At 39.2% G+C, this 24,658-nt stretch overlaps 1 protein-coding gene across 1 annotated transcript in view; it reads left to right on the forward strand.

Annotated features, from left to right (window-relative positions):
- DISP1 (dispatched RND transporter family member 1) overlaps positions 1–24,658 on the forward strand; it is a 223,307-nt gene that overhangs the window by 193,329 nt on the left and 5,320 nt on the right. The window contains 1 exon segment of the mRNA XM_058275262.2: positions 15,262–15,359. Within this exon segment, the coding sequence (XP_058131245.1) occupies positions 15,262–15,359 (98 nt within the window).

The following is a 24,658-nucleotide window of genomic DNA, read 5'->3' on the forward strand; positions in this document are numbered from 1 at the left end:
AATTTCTAATTAACTTAATATTAGCATTAAAGTGCTTTTGAATTCAGCTTTTTTCATTGTTGTGGAAGTTTCCTTTGAAATGTATGTTTTCCCGTCTTAATAGGTTATTAGAGGGCCTGATTGGATGTTTAATGTTTCTAGATCTTGCCAGTCCTCAGGGTCTTTATTTCTAAAACTGCTTCACTATATAGTAATAGAGAGATGAAAAGTAGATTAGGCAAAATCTTTTACTGATCCCAGGAAACAGTGTTTTTCTTTTTGCCTCTCTTTAAAAACATTAGAAAAGTTGAACTCTGGTTAATTGCGTTGTCCTAACTTGATTTCTCTTAAAGTCTTACTATAGGTTACTGCTTAACCAACATCTGTTAGTTAATATCCTAACCATGAAGAGTATTAGCAAATCCATCAAATAGATTCTTGTTTATATTTCAGTAGTCAGCTCTAAAATGTTTTCACGTGAGTAACAGGTTCTGCCTTGACTAAAGCCTTCACAGACTCTGTGTAAATGAAAGTGCTTCCATTCATTTGAAAGGCTTATTGTGCTCTCCAAAATCAATCAAGGTAAGGATATAGTCATTTGATGAAGACACATTTATCAAAGAAGACTTCATGATTATGAATAAAACTTCATATAATAAAGAATTATTCTTAAATTTGTGAATTGATTTATTTGTTAGCACAATTGGACATTTTGGATAATGTAAATTAATCTACTTTGTTTTATTTGGTTCATATTAAGTCTTTTCTAATGACTGAAGAGGCAGAAACAATATTTATTAGGCATTTGTTTATTATCTCATTTAATTCTCAAAACTATTTGAGATAGCTCTTGCTGTCTCCATTATATAGATGAAGAAGCCAAGACTCAAAAATAGTTGTTAGTTCCAAAGATCACATAGCTGGTAAGTGACAGGAGCAGGTGATACCCGGTTTTGACTGTAACGATACAGTTGCAATGTATATGCAACTTTCTGTATTCGGTAATATGTTTTGTTTTGAACTTATTTTCGAAATATGTTTTCTAGACTTTGTGTACCAGAAAAATCATGTACTCAACCAGAATGTAGGTTATTTCTCTGATCCTGGCCAGCATACTATACTTACATGACTATTTTTAGTAGTTTTAATTGCTCATTCACCATATTTCCACTTCAGTTACCTGCCCAAAAAAATATCCTTATATTACATTTTCTTTACTTTTATTTTATTAGAGAAATTATAGGTTTACAGAAAAATCATGCAGAAAATAGAGTACCTGTATACACCCCCTCACACATAACAGTTTTCCCTGTTATTTTGTATTAGTGAGGTACCTTTGCTACATTGATGAAACAATATTATTATAATTATACCATTAACTATAATCCCTAGTTTATATTAGGGTTCACTGTGTGTGTTACATAGTCCTATGGTGGTGGTTTTACTTTTTGTTCTAGTATATACCCGAAAAATTTCCCATTTAACCACATTCAAATATATAATTTAATGGTGTCAACTGCAGTTACATTATTTTGCTACCATCACTACCATCCCTTTCTATCACCTTACAGAAGCTCTGTAGCAATTAAGAACTAACTCCCAAGTCCCTACCCCGACCCTGGCCCCTGGTAATCTATATTCTAGTTTCTGACTAAATGAATTTGCTTATTCTAATTATAATAAGCACTTCAGTGAGATCATACAATATTTGTCCTTTTCTGTCTGGCTTATTTCACTCAACATGATGTCTCCAGAGTTACATCCGTTATGTCACATGTATCAGAACATTCCTGTTTACAGCTGAACAATACTCCATTGTATGTTGTTTTAGTCTGCTAGGCTGCTGAAAGCAATATACCATGAAATGGGTTGGCTTTTAACAATGGGCATTTATTAGTTTATAAGCTTGCAGTTTTGAGGTCATGAAAATGTCCAAATCAAGTTATCATCAAGATGATGCTTTCTTCCTGAAGACCAGCTGCCGGCAATTCTGGATTCTTTTGTCACACGGCAAGGCAGATGGTGGCATCTGCTGATCCTCTCCCTTCTCGTCCTGGTTTTGCTGCTTTCAGCTGCTTGCTTCTGTGGCTCTCTCTCTCTCTGAATCTCATTCTCTTATAAAGGACTCCAGTAAGAGTATCAAGCCCCACCCTGGGCCACACCTTAACTGAGGTAACCCATGAAAGCTTGCTAACAGTAAGTTTACACTCACAGGAATGGGTTAGCTGTAAGAACATCATTTTCTGGGGTACACACTGTTCTAAACCACCACATATGTATATACCACATTTTGTTTATCCCTTCATCTGTTCATGGACATTTGGGTTGTATCTACTTTTGCAATTGTAGATAATGTCACTATGAACAGACCCCTGCTTTCATTTCATTTTTTGTGTGTTATTAAAAAGTTGAAGTTTTACAGGAAAAGTATTCCTAGAATTCAGCGTACCCATATACCATCTTATTATTAACACTTTGCATTATTGTGGTACATTTGTTACAATTCACGAAACAACATTTTTTAGTTGTACTATTAACTATAGTCCATTGTTGACAATACGATTCACTTTTTGTGTTGTTCAGACCTATGGTTTTTAAAAATTGTTATTTAATTAGCATATATACAACCTAAAATTACTCCTTTGAACCACATTAGAATATATAACTCATTGCTGTTAATTACATTTACAGTGTTGTGCTACCATTACCACCATTCATTACCAAAACTTTTCATTAACCCAAATAGAAACTGTACAGTTTAAGCTTTCTCTTCCCATTCTTTGCCTGTCCCCATCTACTGGTAACCTGTATTCTAGTTTCTGACTCTATAAATTTGCTTATTGTAATTATTCCATGTCAGTGAGATCATACACTATTGTCCTTTTCTGCTTGGTTTATTCCATTCAACATGATGTCTTCAGGGCTCATTGAGGTTGTTACATGTCTCAGAACTTCATTCTTTTTTATGGCTAATATTCCATTGTATGTATACACCACATTTTATTTATCCGTTCATCAGTTCACAGACACTTGGCTTGTGTTTTAGTTTGCCACAGGGCTGCAAAGTAATCCAAAATGGGCATGCTTTTATAAAGGGGATTTTTTTTGTGGAAAAACTTACACTTTTCCAAGGCCATGAAAAGTACAAGCTGAAGCACCATCAGAGATGCTTTCTCACCAAAGTCAGCTGCCACATGTTTTTGAAGCAAGATGGCCACCGATCTCTGCTGAGGTTTGAGCTCAGCTGAGGGCAACCAGGCATAGGACTTGTCTCTTTCTGGGCTTCTTGTATCGGTCCCTGCTGCTCACTTTCTTCCTGAGTTCAGCTGTGAGCTCTGAGGCATACAGCAGGGCTCACCTCACGAGCTGTTCCACGGGCCTGTCCTGCTGGGCTTCATGCCTAAGTGATCCTCTAGTCCTCTCGCACTTGGCAGGATCAAGCATGGTGGCTTCCTTTTCTCGACTCTCTCCCTGTCCCTCTCTGTGTCTCCCTTTATATCAGACCCAACAAGGGAACGGAGACTGAACTTGAGTCACACCTCACTGCTAAAATCCAGGCAAAATGTCTTAAACCCACAGGAATGAATTAGTTCTCTTTTTGGGATTTATTCAAAATTTTCAAACTACAATAGCTTGCTTCCGTCTTTTGGCAATTGTGAATAATACAGCTATGAACACTGGTATGCAAATACATGTTTGATTTACTGCTTTCAGGGTATATACCTAGAGATGGGCTTGCCAGGTCGTATGGTAATTCTGTAGCTTTCGGAGAAACTGCCAGACTCTCTCCCACAGTGGCTGAACCATTTTACTTTCTCACCAATAATTATTTGAGTGTTCCTATTTCTCCACATCCTCTTCATCACTTGTTATTTTCGTTTTTAAATTTATATATTTATTTTTATTTATTAGAGAGGTTGTGGGTTTACAGAACAATCGTGCATAAAATATAGGATTCTCATATACCATCCTATTACTGACACCTTGTCTTGGTGTGAAACATTTGTTACAATTGTTGAAAGCATCTTTTTATAATTGTACTATTAACTATAGTCCATGATTTAACTTAAAGTTCACTATTTGTATAGTGTAGCTCTTTGGTGTTTTAATTTTGTAGGTTGCTTAAAGCAATTACCATGAAATGGTCCAGTTAAGCAATAGGAATTTATTTGCTTATGTTTAGAGTCTGGGAAAATGTCTAAGTCAAGGCATCTTCAAGGCGAGCCTTTCTTAAATCATTTCAGTAACAATTCTAAGTATTGTCTCCTCAAAATTGGTTATAGTGTAGTCTTTCGTGTGAAACCCAGAGACCAGATTGTCTGCTTCCCTGTACAATGGAAGGTCAATCATAGGATAAACATTTCCATTTCCACAGGGAGAAATTGCAAAAAAATAAAAACAGGGGTTATTAGCCCAAACAGTTCCAAAACCCTGTAGGGCATACTCCATTAGACAGCGTGGAGTCCTGGGCTGAGAGTCATCTATGCAACTTAGTCCTCTGTGACTGATGGAGCAGCAGCCCCACCCTTTCCAAGTGCTTGTGTAGCTCCGCTCTTTCCCATGCACTCTCTAAACACTGGGGTGAAAGGCCAGAGTCTCTATAGTCCCAGGAAATAGACTCCAACCACTGAGTACACTGAGGTGGTCGCATCTTTCTGAACAACTGGGTGAAAGCCTACTCTCTCCACGCTCCTGGGCCAACTCGCCCTTTCCACACACATGGGTGGGCTTGCTCTCGTGGACCAAGGAGAATTCTTTCAGTCTTGACCTCCGCTTCCATGTTCCTGGCCTTGAAGTGATTTTTCTTTAATCTGTCCCATTTCTGTCCCCATTAGCATAGGATGGCAGTGGTTCCATCCGTACAGATCTCACAGGAAGCTTGTTTCACAGCAGGTCTCAGGGGTCCCAACAGCAGACAGGAGGACTTTCCACAGATGCTCCCTGGATAACTGCCTTGTTCCAGTCCTGACTTACACGGAAATGACTAGCAGGTTCCAAGTTCAGTTAAGTCCTCACATGGGGCACTATTCTCTAAGGACTTATTTTCTGGAAGCTCAGAATTTCCCAAACCATCCACTTCTGGTTTCTTTGTGCCCAGGAGTTCAGTTCTTAGCTTATCCCTTTCCTCTTGCATTCTACTAAAAGCTACAAAAAGAAGCCAGGCCTCACTTTCCACATTAAGTTTGGAAATCTCCTTGGAAATCTCCAAGCTCGTCACTTTCCAGTGCTGCCTTCCCTCCTACATCAGGAGTCAATGTTGCCAAGTTCTCTGCCACTTTAAAACAAGGATCACCTTTCTTCCAGTTTCCAGTGACACATTCATTATTTCTGCCTAAGGCCTCTTTGGAAGTACCTTTAGTGTCCACATTTCTACCAATAGTCTCTTCAAAACAACCTTGGCCTTTTCTATCAAGCACCTCACAGTTCTTCCAGCCTCTACCCATTACCCAGTTCTGAAGCCATTCCCATCTTTTTGGTATTTGCAATAGCAGCACCCCCACTCTTACAGTGCCAAAATCAGTTTTAATTTCCTAGGCGATGTAAAGGAGATACCATGAAATGATTCTGCTTAAGCAATGAGAATGTATTTACTTATAGTTAAAGTTCAGGAAAATGTCCAAATCAAGGCATCATCAAGGTGATCCTTTCTTCCCAAAGTCTGGCTGCCAGTGATCCTTGTCTTTTCTGCCACTTGCCAAGGCATGTGGCAACATCTGCTCTCTCTCTCTATATGTGTGTGTGTGTGTGTGTGTGTGTGTGTGTGTGTGTGTGTGAATTCCATTCCATGTACAAAGGACTCCAGAAAGTGGATTTAAAACCCATATTAAATGCCTCAGTGAGGTGGGTCACAGCTTAAGTGAACTGAAGTAGCTTCCTCAAAAAGTCCTACTTACAAGGGGTACACACCCACAGGAATGGATTAGCTTTAAGAGCATTTCTTTCTGGGGTACATAAAACTTGAGGGAAGCGGATGTGTCTCAAGCAATTGAGCTCCCATCTACCATATAGGAGGTCCAATATTCAATTCCCGGGGCCTCCTGGTGAAGGCAAGCTGGCCTGCATGGAGAACTGGCCCATGCAGAGAGCTGGCTCGGCAAGATGACACAACAAAAAAAGAGACGCAGAGGAGAGACAATAACGGATGCAGCAGACCAGGGAGCTGAGCTGGCACAAGAGTGCCTCTCTCCTGTTCCAGAAGGTCCCAGGATCGGTTCCTGGTGCCACCTAAAGAGAGGAAAAGCAGACACAGAAGAACACACAACGAATGAATGGGCACAGAGAACAGACAATGAGTGCAAAACAATGGGGACAGGGAGAGAGAGAGAGATTGATTGATTGATTGATTGATTGATCTTTAAAAAGGAAAAAAGCTTGACGCCATCTGTTTTAGTTTGCCAAATGCAAAGTACCAGAGTGGGTTGGTTTTTATAAAGGGGATTTATTTGGGGGTAAAAGCTTACAGTTCCCAATCTGTGAAAGTCCAAATCGAGGCATCATAAAAGGTGCTTTCTCGCCAAAGTCAGCTGCCATGTTTTGAAGCAGATGGCCCTTGATCTCTGCCAAAGTTTGAGCTCAGCTGATACCAGCCAGGCATAGGGCTTGTCTCTCTGTGGGCCTCCTCTGTCAGTCTCTGCTGCCCTGCATTCTTCCTGAATTCAGCTGGAAGCCTCTCCCTGGGCCACAGCTCTTTGAGTCTCTCGAGGACTTCTCTCTTTGCAGCTTAGCTTTGGGTATGGGCAGGAGCTTTGGCTGGAGAGAGCCCTGTTTGGAGACAGAAAGGCCCCTCAAGAGGGAACTTCACCTGTTCTTTGCCTTCTCTCTCCCCAGCCCGTGCTCTGGGGTCTTGGTACATCCCTCAACCCCCTTCCCCAGAGTCCCGCTGGTGCCTGAGCAGTGCCAGTGGAGGGGCGGCTCGTGTCCATGGGCTGAGGGTCTCAGAGCCCCGTGTCCTGGCCAGAGCCGGCTGGCAGGGGGAGGTTACCACAGTCCTGGTGCAGTTGACAAACTCAGGGTACGGTGGGGTTTTTTTCTCTCATACGGCGGGATTAAATATGGCAGTTACCTTTTCCTGTCTGTCTGAGTCACTGATGTTCTGTGGCTTTTCACCAAGAAGTCCGGATCAAACGAGGGGAAAGGGGAAGCAGTTCTGCAGCACCGCCCAGTCTGAACGGGGACAAGCTTGTTCAAGGGGGATTACAGATGATCCTGCAGGCCCTCTCGGGGGCGGGGAAAGTCTGAGGATGTATGTCTTCTGGGGAGCCAGAATTCCATCCAGAGATGAGCCAGCTCAGAGGACCTCAGGCTGCTGGTACTTCCAGAAGGCCACCTCTCCACTGTCACTGCAGGAGGCCAGGAGCCCTGGCTCCTTGGGATTCCAGCCACAGAGTTGACCTCCTGGGAATGGGCCCAGGGCAGGTGGGCTGTCATGGAGAATGTGGGCTGCAGGGGATCGGGGCTGGGGTCCTTAAACTCTCCGATGGCGTCATCCCCACAGGCCGTGGCCAGGGCCCTCGTCAGCTGACACCAAATGATTTCGTAAATGGTCTTGGAGTGGAACCTGGACAGAGTGCAGACACATTTCCAGGTGGGGTCAGAGCTGCTGCATGCCACCCTTGCTCGTTGCCTGGTAGATTCTGGTGCCTGATGCGCACAGTGTGGCCATTACTGCAAGATGCCAGGCGCTGCCGCTGGGGTGTCTGTGTCTCTCTCTATCTCCATTTTTATCACACCCCAGCAAAAGGGCAGAGGCTCAGCCTGAGTCATGCCTCACTGACATAGTCCAATCAAAAGCTCTAAATCGATCTTATCAAGTATTCTAATCAAGGACCCTCAACTGAATTTAATACAGTCAAAGAATATCACACCCACAGGAATAAATTAGTTTAAAAACATAATCTTTTGCTTTTGGGGATTCATAAAGTAATCTCTAACTGCCACACCATCAAACATGAATTCTTTTTTTAAAAATTTTCTACTTTTACCATATATATTCTCCTCTGAATCACATTTGGATATATACGTTTACATGCTGTTAATTATGTTCACATATGCTGACATCACCACCTTCCATTACCCAAACAAGAAGCCTTAACTTCTCCCATTCCCTATCCCGACCATCTCCCCTGGTTACCCGTATTCTAGATTCTGACTCTTCGATTTTTCTTTTTCTAATTGTTTCAAATCAGTAAGATCATGCAATATTTGTTATTTGTGTCTGGCTTATTTTGCTCAACATGATGTCTTCAAGGTTCATCCATGTTGTTGCATGTATTAGAACGTCATTCCTTTTTATGACTGATTAATAGTCCCCTGTATGTATGTAACAGTTTATCCATTTATCAGTTGATGGACACATAGATTACATCCACCTTTTGGCAGTTATTGCTATCAACATGAATCTGCAAATATCTGTTTCAGCTACTGCTCTCAGTTCTGTTAGGTATATACCTAGTAGTGGAATTGCCAGGGCATTTATGATAGTTCTATACTTAGCTTTCTGAGTAACCACCAAACTGTCTTCCACAGTAGCTACACCATTTTAAGTGCCACCAGCACTGTTTCTCTGCATCCTCTCCAGCACTTGTTATTTTCCCTTGTTTTGTTTTGTTTTAATAGCATCATTTCTAATGGGTGTGAAATATAATCCCATTGGGCTTTTGATTTGCATTTCCCTAGTGGCTAATGATGTTGAGCATCTTTTCATGTGCTTTCTGGCCATTTGTATTAATATATCTTCTTGGAGAGATGTCTGTTAACTCTAGCCCATTTTTTAATAGGGTTGCTTGTCTTTTTGTTGCCAATTGGAGGTTTTCTTGATATATTCTGGATGGTATACCTTTATCAGATATATGGTTTCCAAATATCTTCTTCCATTTGTTGTTTTACTTTCCTGATGAAGTCCTTTGAGGCACAAAAGTTTTTCATTTTGATGAGGTTCCATTTATCTGTTTTTCCTTTTTGTTGCTTGTGCTTTGGGTGTAAAATCTTAAGAAACCATTGCCTGACACAAGGTCCTGAAGATGCTGCCCTATGTTTTCTTCTAGGAGTTTGATAGTTCTGGCTCTTATATTTAGATCTTTAATCCCTTCTGAGTTGATTTGGGGATAAACTGTGAAGTAGGCGTCCTCTTTGTTTTTTGCAATTGAGATCCAGTTTTCCTAGTACCATTTGTTGAAGAGACTATTCTTTCCCAATTGGGTGGTCTTTGACCCCTTGGAAAAAATCAGTTGGGCATAAATGTGAGGGTTGATTTCTGAGCTCTCAATTAGATTCCATTGGTTATATATTTGTCATTGTGCTAGGGTTATGCTGTTTTGATAACTGTGGCTTGTTAATAAGTTTTAAGGTCAGGAAGTGACTGACCTTCCATATAAATTTACTCCAATTTTTTTTGAGGTACCAGGGTCAGGGATTAAACCCTGGACCTTGTGTGTGGGAAGCTGCTGTGCGGCATTGGCTTCCCTGAGTTGGTGTTCTCGTTTGTTTGCTTGTTGTTTGTTTTTGTTTTTGTTCTTAGGAGGCACCAGGGACTGAACATGGGACCTCCCATATAGGAAGCACGCACTCTACCACTTCAGCTATATTGCTCCCCTCCATATAAATTTGATGATTGTCTTTTCCATTTCTGCAAAGAAGATTGTTGGAATTTTGATTGGGATTGCATTGAATCTATAATTTGGTTTGCATAGGCTTGACTTCTTCACAATATTTTGTCTCACAATCCATTAACACAGATTGTTCTTCCATTTATTTAGGTCTTATTTGATTTCTTTTGGTAATATTTTGTGGTTTTCTGTTTAATAGTCTTGCATCCTTGTAACGGTTCAGTTTATTCTGAGATATTTGATTATTTTAGTTGCTATTGTGAATGAATTTTTTTTTCTTGATTTCTTCTTCAGATTGTTCGTTACTAATATATAGAAATATTACTGGTTTTTGTTTCTTGATTTTGTACCCTGCCACTTTGCTGAACTGGTTTATTAAATATAGAAGCTTTGTTGTGGATTTTTCAGGATTTTCTGTATAGAGGATCATGTCACCTGCAAATAAGGAAGGTTTCACTTCTTCCTTTCCAGTGTGGATACCTTCTATTTTTAGCTAGATCTTCCAGTCCATTGCTGAATTAAAGTGGTGACAGTAGGCATACTTGTCTTGTTCCCGATCTTAGAGGGAAAGCTTTCAGTCTTTCATCATTTGAATGTAATGTTACCTCTGAGCTTTTTATTTATGCCTTTTATCATGTTGAGAAAGTTTCTATTTCTTGTTTTCTAAGCGTTTTTTATAAACAACAGGTACTGGATTTTGTTGTAGGCCTTTTAATCATTGAGATGATAATGTGTTACTGTTTTTTCCTTTGTTCTGTTAATGTGGTATATATTATTAATTGATTTTATTATGTTGAACCAGCCTTGTATACCTGGTCTGTATCCCACTTGATCATGATTCTTTTAATAAACTGTTGGTTTTCGTTTGCTAGAATTTTGTTTAGGATTTTTACATTGATATTCATAAGTGATACTGTGCTGTAATTTTCTTTATTGGGGTGTCTTTATCTGGCTTTGGTATTGGGGTGGTGTTGACCTCATAGAGTGAGTTTGGCAGTGTTCTGTCTTCTTAAATTTTTGGAAGAGTTTGAGCTGGGTGGGTACTAATTCTTCTGGGAAAGTTAGGTAAAATTTACCAGTGAAGCCAACTGGTCCGTGGCATTTCTTTGTTGGGAGATTTTTGATAACCAATTCAGTGTCTTTACGTGTTACTGGTTTATTGAGTTGTTCTTGTTTCTTCTCAGTCAGTGTATTAGTTTTTCTGTTTCCAAGAATTTGTCTATTTCATCTAGGTTTTTCTAATTTGCTAGCCTAGTTGTTCATAGTATCCTTCTATAGTCCTTTTTATTTCTGTAAGGTTGGTGGTAAAATGCCCTCTCTTATTTCTTGCTTTACTTTTTTGCATCTCTCTTTCTCTTTGTCAGTCTAGTGAAAGATTTGATGAGTTTATTGATCTTTTCGAAGAACCAGCATTTGGTTTTTGTTAATTCTCCATTGTTTTTTATTCTCTATTTCATTTATCTGTGCTCTAATCTTTGTTAGTTCTTTCCTTCTGGCACCTTTGGGTTTAGTTTGTTCTTTTTCTAGATCCTCCACTTTTGAGGTTAGGTCTCTTAATTTGAGGTTTTTCTTCTTTTTATTTATTTATTTTTTTTTAAAGATTTATTTATTTATTATTTAATTTCCCCCCCTCCCCTGGTTGTCTGTTCTTGGTGTCTATTTGTTGCGTCTTGTTTCTTTGTCTGCTTTTGTTTCTTTGTCCGCTTCTGTTGTCGTCAGCGGCACGGGAAGTGTGGGCGGCGCCATTCCTGGGCAGGCTGCACTTTCTTTTCACGCTGGGCGGCTCTCCTTACGGGCGCACTCCTTGCGCGTGGGGCTCCCCCACGCGGGGGACACCCTTGCGTGGCACGGCACTCCTTGCGCGCATCAGCGCTGCGCATGGCCAGCTCCACACGGGTCGAGGAGGCCCGGGGTTTGAACCGCGGACCTCCCATATGGTAGACGGACGCCCTAACCACTGGGCCAAAGTCCGTTTCCCTTCTTCTAAATGTGAACATTTAGAGCTATAAATTTCCCTCTCAGCACTGTTTTTTTCATCCCATGGTTTGGTATGTTGTGTTTTCATTTTCATTTGCATCAAAATATTTCTTGGGGAGCAGGTATAGCTCAGTGGTTGAGTGCCTGCTTCCCATATACAGGGTCCTGGGTTTAATCCCCAGTAATTCCTAAAAAAACAAAATTATTAATTTTCCTTGTGAATTCCTCCTTGACCCATTGGTTCCCTAAGAGTGCATTGTTTAAATTCCACATATGTGTGAATTTTGAATTTCTGACTCTGTAATTGATTTCTAGCTTCTTCCCTTGTGGATGGAGAAGATACATTGTATGGCTTCAGTATTTTTAAATTTATTGAGACTTGTTTTATGACCTAATATATGGTCTGTTATGGAAAATGACCTATGTGCGTTAGAATGTATATTCTGTGGCTGTTGGGTATAGTATTCTATATATGTCTGTTAGGTTTAGTAGGTTTATAGTATTGTTCAGTTCTTCTATTTCCTTTTTGGTCTTTTGTATAGGTGTTCTGTTTGATATTGAAAATGATATATTCATGTCTCCTACTATTAGGAGATAGAACTATCTATTCTTTCTCTTCAAATCTCTCAATATTGGCTTCATATATTTTAGGGCTTTGCCATTAGGTACATATACATTTATAATTATGTCGTCTTGTTCAGTTTACCCCTTTATCAGTATAGAGTAACCTTCTCGATGTGACATAACAGTTTTTGACTCAAAGTCTGTATTATCTGATATTAATTTAGTTACCCCAGCTTTCTTTTGGTTACTACTTGCAAGGTATATATTTTTTACATCTTTTCAATTTCAGTCTATTTGTGTCATTCGGTTGAAGGTGAACAGCATGTAGTTGGGTCAAAACAATCACCTTTATTTTGATGCCACCCTAGCTTCAGTAGCATACACACACTGTTTCTATACCCGTCCATCTCCCCACCTTTTTGTTGTACTTGTTACACATTATATCTTTTTACATTGTCCAAAAATCATAGATTTATAGTTACTTCTTATGCATTTGCATTTTTAGAACCTATTAGAAGTAATAAATGGAGTTACATAGCAAAAAAATATGACACAGTAGTGCTGACACTTATAAATACTTGGTTACCGTTACCGGGTACATTTGTTTCTTTATGCTGCTCAAGCCACTGTCTAACACCCTTTCCTTTCAGTCTGAAGAACTCCCTTCAGCATTTAGCACAAAGCCAGACCAGTGGTGATGAAGTTCCTCAGCTTTTGTTTGTCTTTATCTCTCTCTCATTTTTGAATGACAGCCTCATCAGACATAATTTTTTTTTTAATATTACATTAAAAAAATATGAGGTCCCATTCAACCCCACCGCCCCCACCCCCTGCTCCCCCCACAGCAACACTCTCTCCCATCATCACAGACATAAAATTTTTGATTGGCAGTTGTCTTCTTTAAACACTTTAATTATTTCTTCTCCCTAACGTCTTGCCTCCATGGTTTCTGTTAAGAAATTGACACTGAATCTTACTGGAACTCATACACATAACATGTTGCTTTCTTTGCAGCTTGCAAAACTCTTATCCTTGTCCTTGGCATTTGACAGTCTAACTGCTATGTGTCTGGGTTGTTTCTCTTGTAATTTCTCCTGTCTGGGGTACACTGAGCTTTGTGAGTATGCATATTCATGTCTTTTGTTAAATTTAGTAATTTTTCTGCCATTATTTCTTTAAATATTCCTTCTGCTCCTTTCTTCTTCTGGGATTCCCATAATACATACATTGGTATGCTTGATGGTGTCCCACAGTCCTCTTAGGCCTTTGTTTACTTTTTAAATTCTTTTTTCTGTTTTTTGTTTTTTTGTTTGTTTATTTTTGAGGTACCAAGGGCCAGAGATTGAACGCAGGACCTGGTATGTGGGAAGCCAGCACTCAACCACTGATCTACACTGGCTTCCCTGAGTTGGTCTTGTTGTTTGTTTTGCTTGTTGTTTGTTTTTGTTTTTCTCAAGAGGCACTGGCATACGAATCTAAGACCTCCTGTGTGGGAGGTGGGCACTCAACCGCTTGAGCCCCATCTGTTCCCTCAGTGTCTTTTCTTCAAGTTCACTCATTCTTTCTTCTGCCAGCTCTATTGCTCTTGAAACCCTCTGGGGAATTTTTCATTTCAGTTATTGTGGTCCCTTTTTACATTTTCTATCTTTTCACTGAGAATCTCATATTGTTCATTCACTGTTTTTTCCTGATATCCTTTAGTTCTTTCTTGTGTTTTTCTTCACCTCCTTGAGCATAATGAAGTTTTTTTTTGTCTTTGTCTGATATGTACAAAGTCTATTCTTCTTTAGATGATTTCTGAATTTTTATCTTATTCCTTTTGATCAGCCATCCTTTACTGAGTCTTTGTCTTTTAATCTTTTGTTGCATACTATGTATTTTAAAATTTTAAAGTGTTAACTCTGGAATTTAGTCCCTGAGCTGTTTGTTCTTTAGGTTTGCATCTAGCTAGTGATTTGACAGAGGTTTCTTTGAGTGCCAGGAACTAAGAAAAACAAACATCCCCCAAAAAACTTTCATAGTCCTTGCGAATTGGCTTTCTTTGGTGCTCTCCTGCAGGAGTTAGCTCTTCTGTCAAGAAGACGGGCCCAGTGTGAATGTGAGATGTAGAGTTCTCTTCTTTTTTTCTGAGTCTGAATCTTACCCTGGGCTTGTACTGGCTTGTGACTTTAGGAATTCCCCCATTTCCAGTAATTCCAATATCCCCCTTATTCCCTGTGACATAGACTTTCCAACCCCCTCCAGGGTGTTCTGTCTCTGACTAAAAGCAGGTACTTCTTTGTCCCAGGCCACTTCATGTTAATTGTTTATGCTGATTTAGCCATTTTTGCAAACTGAATCTTGCCTGAGGGGCAAATTTGGGAGGGCAAACCAGAGAGTAGTTTCCTGGTTCAGTAGTTTCCTGGTGCTTTTGGGCACCACAGTATATGCTTAAGGATTACTGTGCTCAGGGCCAGGGACCCACGATGGGAGCACAGCCTGGCTCCACACTGCATGGGGTGGGGGTGGGATGGGGTGCAGCGGGGGGGTTGGAGCCAGCAAGGGATCCAGGAGCGTCTTGTATTGTTTTTTAAAGCTGCATTTTCTTGATTTGGCATTTGCCCAGTTACTGCAAACTTTTAACTGTTTTCTAGAGTTTTGAGGAACATGGCTCTGCCAGTTTTGGGTAGTTTTCATAGATTCTGTGGGAGAACAGTACTTTGGAACATCTTATGCTACTGTCTTGGTCCACAGAGTTTCCTTGTAATCCATTCTTGATATTCCCTAGTGCATCATTCTTTGACTGTGTGTCATTTTGGTAATGCATTGTGAAATTAAACGGAAGGCATTCAGTTAGTTTCCTATTGCAAGTCCTTATGTGTTATTCTTCCTAATTATAGTCTGGTCAGAAATAAATTTGTTATGTAATTCCTATAATTTTATGATGTAGTGAGGAGCGAAGGGCCTTGAGCTAAGGCAGCACTTAACTTGCTTTTTCCCCCATAACGTTTTCTTCTGTAATTCATCCAAGGAAAGGATCCCTGCTGCTAATGAATTGTCCATGTGACTTGCCAGTTTGAATTGCTTCTGAATGCTGAGTCTTATACAATAAATGGTTAATTTATAAATCTTTTTCTCTTCTTTTTCATATCATCAGGTGACCGATATTCCAGAGTGGTATTTACTTCAGCTGGAGGGGAGACATTATGGAATTTACCTGCAATTAAATCAATGTGCAATATAGATAATTCGAGGGTATGTAAAGTAAAACCGAAATCTGTTTACACAAATAAGGTTATGTTATTGAACTCCTTTTATTGCTGACCCTTGATGTCTGATCAGAAGAAGAACATACCTGTTGCTTACGTACTGAGGAGTAAACAGCAGCAGGCCAGCTTTGCATCCTTTCAGATCCCAGAGCAAAGTCTCTGTTTCCCCGCCTAAAAACATATCATCTTCCTTAATAAAGAACTCTTATTTTCTTTCCCACTCATATTTTCTCTTTTTATTTTCTTGCTGCTTCTCCCCTTCCTTCCCTCCCTTCTTTTCTTTCCTTCCTTGCCCAAAAGGAAAGACTAGTCTAGTTTCATTGTTCCCTGCTTTTTTCCCCCGAGGCAGTTGTCAGCATTTTAACTGTGCGTTTAAATGCTTCCCTTTCTGGGAATCAATGGGTCATTTTGGCCTGTGACCTCAAAGGAAGATTTAGGGTGCATGCTGTCTTGGGAAAGGGGACATCAAAGGGCATAAATACAGTATCTTTGTAAATGGCCAGAGTAATCCAATCCAGATTGCTCTGAACTCTAAATGTGTTGCTGCTTTAGAAGACAGAAGAATGCAAGAAGATGGGTGCTTCCTCTCTTAGTCTTCTCTAGAGCCAAAAGGATGTCAGCACCAAAACATACAAAGCTAGGCTCTGAGCTTAGAAGAGCTGTCAATGTCATGTTTCCAAGTAGAAACTGCTGCCTGGTTCCACTAATGGGCAAGTCTAAGCACAGTAACTGAGCAGAAAAGGAACTCACATATTTTGCCTAACTCTAAAACGTAAAATCACTGGTTAGTTAAAAATCAGATAATACTAATTACTAATACTAATGGAACCACCTGGTCTGTCAACAGTGTTCCTTAGAGGAACAGTAGGTAGAAAGGCCCTGAGAGGTAACCCAGACCAACAGTCTCATTGTGCTGATATGAGTCCTTCTGAGAACTAAGTGGCTTACCCAAGAAACCTAGTCAGTTGATCCCAGATCTCTTGGCTTTACGCCGTTCTTCATTCCAAGAGGCAGTTTTGTAAATTGTGAAAATAACTTTGCCACCTCTTGGGACATCAGGATTTTCTGTGAATTCAAACTCCAAATAAACCAACGCCATAAACATCTGTACTTATACCAGAGTTTCTTAATCAGGGGCTAATTTTATTTGCCATATTTTCTTCTCTTATACGCCTAACAATTCATTATTTGGAGGCTATGAAGGCATTACTCTTTGTCATAAGTTATGGTCCATCTTGTATAAGAGTTACCTCTAAAAGAGTAAATGTGTACAGACTACTTAACTAATATGCAAGATTCTATGTTAACTACTTGGTGCCTATGACCTTGGAATTTTAACACCTTTTAATGGATGAGAAGTTACGCCATTCTGGTTACTTTATACTTACATGTTGGGTGAGAACAGTTCGTTAGTTACTACACTTTTGAATCCTCGTTATTCTACCTTTGCTGCTCATCTTCAGACCTTCCCTCCCCAAAGATGCTGAAGTGATTGGATTCACTCGGTTTATTAATAGCTGATGGTTATTGGGTATTTACCATATGCCAGGAAATATCCTAAACACTTTAATCATCTATTTTATATAATCTCCTTGACAATGTTAAGAATTGAATATATTTATTTGGTCCATTTTATAAATGAGGAAAGTTCACATGACAGATAAGTGGCAGATCCGGGATTTGAACCCAACTGAGTCTAACTCCAGAGTCTATGTTTGTGTTTTATTTATTTTTCACCCTATTTTTTCTTTATTTTTAAGACTTTACAGAGTCTTTGATTTTATCCACCATAGTCTATGCTTCCATAATGAAGAAGATAATCCAACCTACATTTTGTTTTATACTGTTTTGTTTACCGTATGTGCCTTTTTCCAAATCTCAAATGAGCATCAAAGAGTCATCTTTTTATTTGTTTAAGAGCTGGCAATTTATTCTATGGTACATGTTAGATTCTTAATGGACTCAAAGACTCAAAAGCCAGTAAGTAGAAATGTGCCGTTAGAGCTTTCATAAATGAAAGCAGTATATTATTACACCCATTATACATATGTATCAGATGGTAAAAATCAACATGTTGCTTAGCTGACAAAAAGGCATACACAAAGGATACATGTGCATGAAAGGGAAATAATGAGAGGACAGTAATAAAGGCGGAGATAAAACTGAGTGTACATAAATGCGTATCCTACAATCCTGCACATTTGCTCTTGGTGAGCCACCCCTTGTCTCTAACCTCCTTGTCAGCCAGGCCAAAAGGAATTCACAATCAGTGACAGAAGTCATACAAATAAGGTAGCATTTGCTTTTTCAAAGCAGCCCAGCTTTTTCTCATACTGAGACAATAGAGGACTCTTTCCCATGACCTTCATAAAAGAATGCTGTGTGATGTCATGTACCACCTTCTTAACAACGTGCTTCTATGGACTCTCAGTTGATTTGCAAAACATCTCTTAGGCTGATAGTAGGAGCACCTTGCAGCAAAAGCATTTCTGTGAGGCATCAAAACAATGACATCCGAGTGTGTGGCTTTCTAATGTAAATTTCTAGTATAAATGCTCGATGCATTTATAAAATTTAGGATAAAATTTAGGCTATTTAAAGTAATAAGTATATTCCACTTGTCTGTTTCTCACTACTGGGATATGTGATATCACTACTAGATAAAAGATAAGGACTGGATAGCCAAGAGTTTAAGTTTATAATCTCTGGCAGTGCCATGGAGTGCATGTTTTCTAGGTTACTGACTAAGAGCATATTTACATGCTTTGGCAGTTAATTGGAAAGAGGGTAGTATCATGGTCCTTTTGTGAAGGTTTCAGGAACGCCCATCCGAATGAATGATCAGTCTGGCCAGTTACAGATCTGCCCCAACAAATTACCTTTAATCCATATTCAAGACCCCAAAGTTCTGTTCATAGAGTATAATTATAATTTTATCCTAGACATTTAAATACTATTTTAACCAATTACAAACACCTTTGTATTCTGATCTCAAACTCTGTTCTGAACCCAGAAAAATAAACCTTTTTCACAGAGCTAATATATCTGCCTGAAATTTTTTAAAAAATTATTTTATTTATTTATCTCCCTTTCCCCCCCTACCCCCCACCCCTGTTGTCTGCTCTGTGTTCATTACTGTGTGTTCTTCTGTGTCTGCTTGCATTCCTGGTGGCACTGGGAATCTGTGTCTGTTTGTTGTGTCATCTTGCTACGTCAGCTCTCCATGTGTGCGGTGTCATTCCTGGGTGGGTTGCACTTTTTTTGCGCTGGGCGGCTCTCCTTGCAGGGCGCATTCCTTGCATATGGGGCTCCCCTATGCAGGGGTCACCCCTGTGTGGCACGGCACTCCTTGTGCACGGCAGCACTGCACGTTGACCAGTTCACCACACGGGTCAGGAGGACTGGGGTTTGAACCCTGGACCTCCTATATGGTAGGCAGATGCTCTATCAGTTGAGCCACATCCGTTTCCCTCTGCCTGAAATCCTGAAGAAAAACTATGATTAAGAGTTTCAGATTTCAGATTATCATGGTACTTTTTTCAAGTCTCCCAGCTGAAGACCCTTTTAGAATTTTTATTTGTGCTGTTTTAAACAAACTGTGTGTTCTTAGATGGGCAGTCTTTCCTGCTTTTTTCCCCTTAAATCCTAGTTATTGTACTCAAGTACTTGGTTATTAACAACTCTCAAGTTGAATGAACTGCACACAAAATGATACACAGAAGAAGAGCTTAATTGCTGTGGGCTGACTCCAGAAAATGGCTGGCAACCAGTATACTACCTCAGAGATGCCAGATGTTTCAGTTATTGCCTGCCTGTATTTGCAGCATATTTAGTTCAAACTCCAGATTCCATTTAAATTACTTGCCACTTGCACTCATAATTCAGACAGGCATTGGTTTCCAACAGTTCTATTTCTGATGTGGTTGTCTACCTCCTAACAGAAATGTTGTTTTCTTAGACTCTCAGAAGGAACCTCTTTTGATTCCCTTGATCTTCTTAATTACTTCTTTCTGCTCTTTGAAATCCTCAGGAACACCCTGGCAGATAGTCATTAGTAACTAGAGATAAATTTCTCTAATCTAGATTCTGCTGAAGATCATTTGCCCTCTTTCTTTTTTTGTGTGCACTATAGAAATTGGAGGTCTGAGGAATCAGCTTAAAAAATTTGGTGCCAGAGACCCTGTTTACCAAGGTAACTTTCGTAGACTGCTGGAAACCCCCTCAGAGCTTAGAGGACCCCAAAAATGTGTTTCCCACTTCCGTTCTTCAGGAGGACTGTGAAGCCGTGCTGTTTCTTTCCTGACGGGGCTCCTCTCGAGTGTGGGAGTCCTGCTGCCTGGTGGGGAAGTCCAGCAGCCCATTGGGCCTCATGTTAGGGACGTAGTTTTCCTCCCTTTGGTCTTTTTCTCCATTTATAGCTCTTCTTAGTCTCTTACATTTTTTCCTACTGAGGCAGTTGTTTTAGAAGTTAAGGTCTCATTACAAGTTCTGCTTGTTTCTTTTTCTTCTCTCTTCTCTGTCTTTACCCCCTATTTTAAGTCAGTTTCGTCCCTGCTACTCTTTGCAGTGTGCAAAGACATAACCACATAACCCGATTCCCTAAGACATTCAATTTGTGAATAACTAGAATTAGAAGGCCTATATTCTTCTGTTATTTTTTCCTTCCCCTCCCCCTCCACCCCCAGCCTAACAGCTGTTTTTGCTGTCTGTCCATTCTCTGTGTGATCTTCTGCATCCGTTTCTCTTTTTTGTCTTCTCTTCTTTCTCCTCTAGGATTCACCGGGATTTGATCCTGGGGACCTCTGATGTGGAAGGAGGTTCCCTGTCAATTGCACCACCTCTGCTCCTGGTCTCTGCTGCCCTTCACCTTGACCCTCCCCTTCGTCTCCTTATTACATCATCATCCTGCTGCGTGATTCACTTGTGTGGGCACTGGCGCACCGCACAGGCACTCGCCTCGCTGCAGGGGCACTCGCACGGGCCCTCGGCTCGCCACGTGTGCACTCGACTTGCCACACGGGCACGCGGCTCACTGCACAGCATGCTTTCTCTTCTTCTTTTTCACCAGGAGGCCCCAGGGATCAAACCAGATTCCTCCCATATGGTAGACGGAGGCCTTATGACTTGAGCCACATCTGCTTCCCCTAATTGCTATTTTAAATGGAATGTTTTTCTTGAATTTTTTTTCTTCAAGTTCATTACTAGTATATAGAAACATTGCTGATTTTTACTTGTTGATCTTGCACGCTGCCATTTTGCTGGATTCATTTAATAGTTCCAGTACTTCATTGTGGATTTTTCAGAATTTTCTGTATAGAGGATCATGTCAGCTGCAAATAGGGAAAGTTTCACTTCTTTCTTTCCAATTTGGATGCCTTTTATTTCTTTCTCTTGCCTAATGGCTCTTAGTAGAACTTCTGGTACAGTGTTGAATAACAGTGGTGACAGTGGCATCTTTGTCTTGTTCCTGATTTAGAGAGAAAACTGTTGGTCTTTCGCCATTGAGTCTAATATTAGTGGTGTTTTCATGCATGCCCTTTGTCATGTCGAGGAAGTTTCCTTCTATGCCTTGTTTTCTGAGTGTTTTTATCAGGAATTGGTACCAAATGCCTAATTGATTTTATTATGTTGGCCCACCCATGCATACCTGGGGTACATCCCACTTAATCATGATGTATAATTCTTTTACTATGCTATTAGGTTCCATTTGCTGGAATTTTTGCTGAGGATTTTTAAAATCTATATCCAAAAGGAATATTGGTAATTTCTTTTCTTGTGGTATCTTTTTATCTGGCTCTCGTATGAGAGTGATGTTGGCCTCACAAAATGACTTAAGAATGTTCTCTCTTCAATTCTTTGGAAAAGTTTGAGCAGACTTGGTGTTAATTCTCAGAATGTTGGGTAAAATTTATCAGTGAGAAGCCATTTAATCCAAAACTTTTCTTTCTTCAGAAGTTTTTGATTAGCAGTTCAATCTTTTTACTTGTTATTATTCTGTTACCTTCTATTTCTTCTTGAGTCAGAGTAGGTAGTTTGTGTCTTTCTAGAAATTTGTCCGTTTCATCTCGGTTATCCAGTTTGTTGGTGTACAGTTCATAGTATCCTCTTATAGTTCTTTTTATTTCAGTGGGGTTGTTAATAATACCCCCCCTTTTCATTTCTGATTTTGGCTGTTTGTATCCTCTCTCTTGTTTTCCTTTGTCTAGCCAAAAGTTGTCAATTTTATTGATCTTTTCAAAGAGCCAAGCATGGTTTTGTTGATTCTATTTTTTTAATCTTCATTTCATTTATCTGCTCTAATCTTTGTTATTTCCTTCCTTTTGCTTGCTTTGGTTTTCGTTTGCTCTTCTTTTTCTAATTCTTCCAGTTTTGAGGTTAGGTCTCCGATTTGACATTTTTCTTCTTTTTTAGTACAAGTATTTAGAGCTATAAATTCTTAATACTGCCTTTGCTGCATCCCATAAGTTTGATATGTTGTGTTTTCATTTTCATTTGCCTCAAGATATTTCCTAATTTCCCTTGTGATTTCCTCTTTGACCCATTGGTTGTTTAAGAGTACATTGTTTAATTTCCACATATTTGTGAGTTTTCCATTTCCCCCTCTGATTGATTCCTAGCAACTTCATGTATGTTCCTTCCAGCTGATACTGATACTCATAATGGATACAATTTGTTTTCTTCCATTTGAAACTTGTTAGCACTGGGGATGCATTACCTTTCTTTTAGTTGACCAGGCTACCCCTGGAGGCTGCTGGTTATTTTTTGGGTTCTGCCATGAAAACCAGAGAGATGCTCTTCCACTATTCCAGGGTTTCCTGTTATTTATTTGGCAGTTCAGTTTTCCCATGTTAGCATATGTGAATGTTTTTCCCTGGAAATGTCAAATACAAATTATCTTGCTTTAAGGAATATCAAGTAATTATTGCTCTTTAGAAATGAGCTAAAAAAGTAAGCCTTTGTTAAAGTAAATGTTATTCTAGCGCATTTGAATAATAGCTTTTTGGCTTATTTTTCTTTACCACCAATAGAGTATATTTTAAGAATTTAAAATTAAGCATTTTATTATGGCAATTTTTAAAAATATGCAAATATAGACAAAATAGTATAATGAACCCACATGTACATGTCACCCAGCTTCAACAGTTATCATCGCGGGCCAGTCTTATTCCATCGACACTCCTGCCTCCACAGTTCTAGTCTCAGTAAAATATCTTGATAGCCAGGGTTTAGGGCATTCTAAATAACTTGGTTCATGGGTAAGTCCAAGTTCCGAAGAGATGATTTGTGCCAGCTTCTGTTTTTTGAGAATACATTTCAATGCATGATTGTTGAAGCCTAGTTTAAAAAAGGTACAGGGTTTTTTTTGTAATTAGAGAAGTTGTAAGCCTTCAGAACAATCATGGATAACATGTAAGATTTCCAAACACCACCCCACCACCTTGCATTCTTAGCAAAACATTAATTACAATTAATGAAAGAACACTAAAATATTACTACTTACTATAATCCAAAGTTTATATAGTACATTTTTCCCATAAAATACCCTATTATTAATACCATTATTGGTATTGTACATTTGTTACTGTCCATGAAAGAATATTCTCATGTTTGTACTATCAACCACAGTACATCATCTATCACAGGGTTCACTGTTTTATTCTGTCCCATGTTTTGTACAATCCATCCATAGTGTTCTCAATGCTCTGGGTTTCATCACAGAGTTGTACGGTCATTGCCAGTCAATTTTAGAACATTTTCATTACTCCAAAAAGGAAAAATCACATGCCCTCATATACTCCTATTGTTGTCCCTTAGTTAACAATGATATAGTAATATTGCAATATTGTAATTTTCCCATGTATCACCATATTCTTAACACCTTGTAATTGTGACATACATTTGTTCTAGTTCATGGAAAAACATTACTGTACTTTGCTGTTAACTTCAATCTTTATCCACCACCAAATTCACTATGTTATATAGTCCCTAGATTATCCTCTAGCATTTTTTCTGTTGACATTTACAACCCTAGACTACCCCTTGCACCCCCAAACACATTTACATATCAGTGGAGTTAGTTATACTCATTATAATGTGCTACTTTTATCTCTATCCATTTCCAAACATTCACAATCAACCTTATTAAGAATTCTGCAGACATTAAGAATTGGCCGCCCTCAGTCTGTCTCCTTGTAACTTATGCACTAGGTTTTAACTCCATGAGTTTACTCATTGCATTTAGTTCGTATTTGTGAGACCAGACAATGTTTGTCTTTTTCTGTCCAGCCTAATTAACTTAAACATCGTGCCCTCAAGGTCCATCCATGTTGTTATGCATCCTGAGTTCATTTCTCTTACAGCAGCACAGGATTCCATTGTATGTATGTACCACATTTTGTTTTATCCATTCATCGGTTGATGGTCACTTGGGCTGCTGCCGTCTTTTGACAATTGTGAAAAACACTGCTAAGAACATCAGTGTGGGTAAAGGATATTTTTAGTCCTACTTGAAAAAAATATTCACACCCTTTTGAACTTCTTTGGAGTTTCTCCTCTGAAACAGCCTTTGATAAATAAAGAGGAAGGAAAGTGATTAGGCTGGGTCTGTAGCTCTGGCACTTCTAAAGAGAGGTCTCTGGACGGGCTCAAGAGAAGGAGACTATCTCTTATTCTTACCCTCAGGGAAGAGGGCCATTCTTCTAATATATAGATTTGAAGGCAGTGAAGTTGTGCATGCTTCACCATAATCTAGTAATGCCAGTAATGGGACAGTTTTTGAATCTTTTGTTATAAGAACAGCCATAAAAAATGCCTTCTCCAGGAATAAATGAAATACTACCCACATTAAGCTCAGAATGATCACACTTGCTACTATACAACAATCCCCCGTTTACCGCAAGAGAAGGTTCCACAAAAAAGAGTTTAGCCAACTTGAATAAACTTTTAAAGATGTGGAAGAAATAATTAAATTTCTACTTAAAGTATTTATTAACTCAATTGTATATGTTTATTTAAAATTAGATATGTTTTAATTTAGAAATACTATTCTTCTTATAGTTCAGGAATTAATTTTATAACAAATCTTTCATCTTTGATACCTCCAGAGTAATTTTTTTTCTTTTTTTATATCATTTTTTCTTCATTTTTGAAGAAGCTTTATATTACATAAATGGTACATCAACAATATAGGGGATTCCCTTATAACCCATCCCCTCCCCCTCCCACACTTTCCCCAATTAAAAACATCTTTCATTAGTGTGGTACATTTACTGCAGTTGATAAACA

Source organism: Dasypus novemcinctus, chromosome 13, assembly GCF_030445035.2.
Source record: "Dasypus novemcinctus isolate mDasNov1 chromosome 13, mDasNov1.1.hap2, whole genome shotgun sequence".
Classification (NCBI taxonomy): Eukaryota; Metazoa; Chordata; class Mammalia; order Cingulata; family Dasypodidae; genus Dasypus; species Dasypus novemcinctus.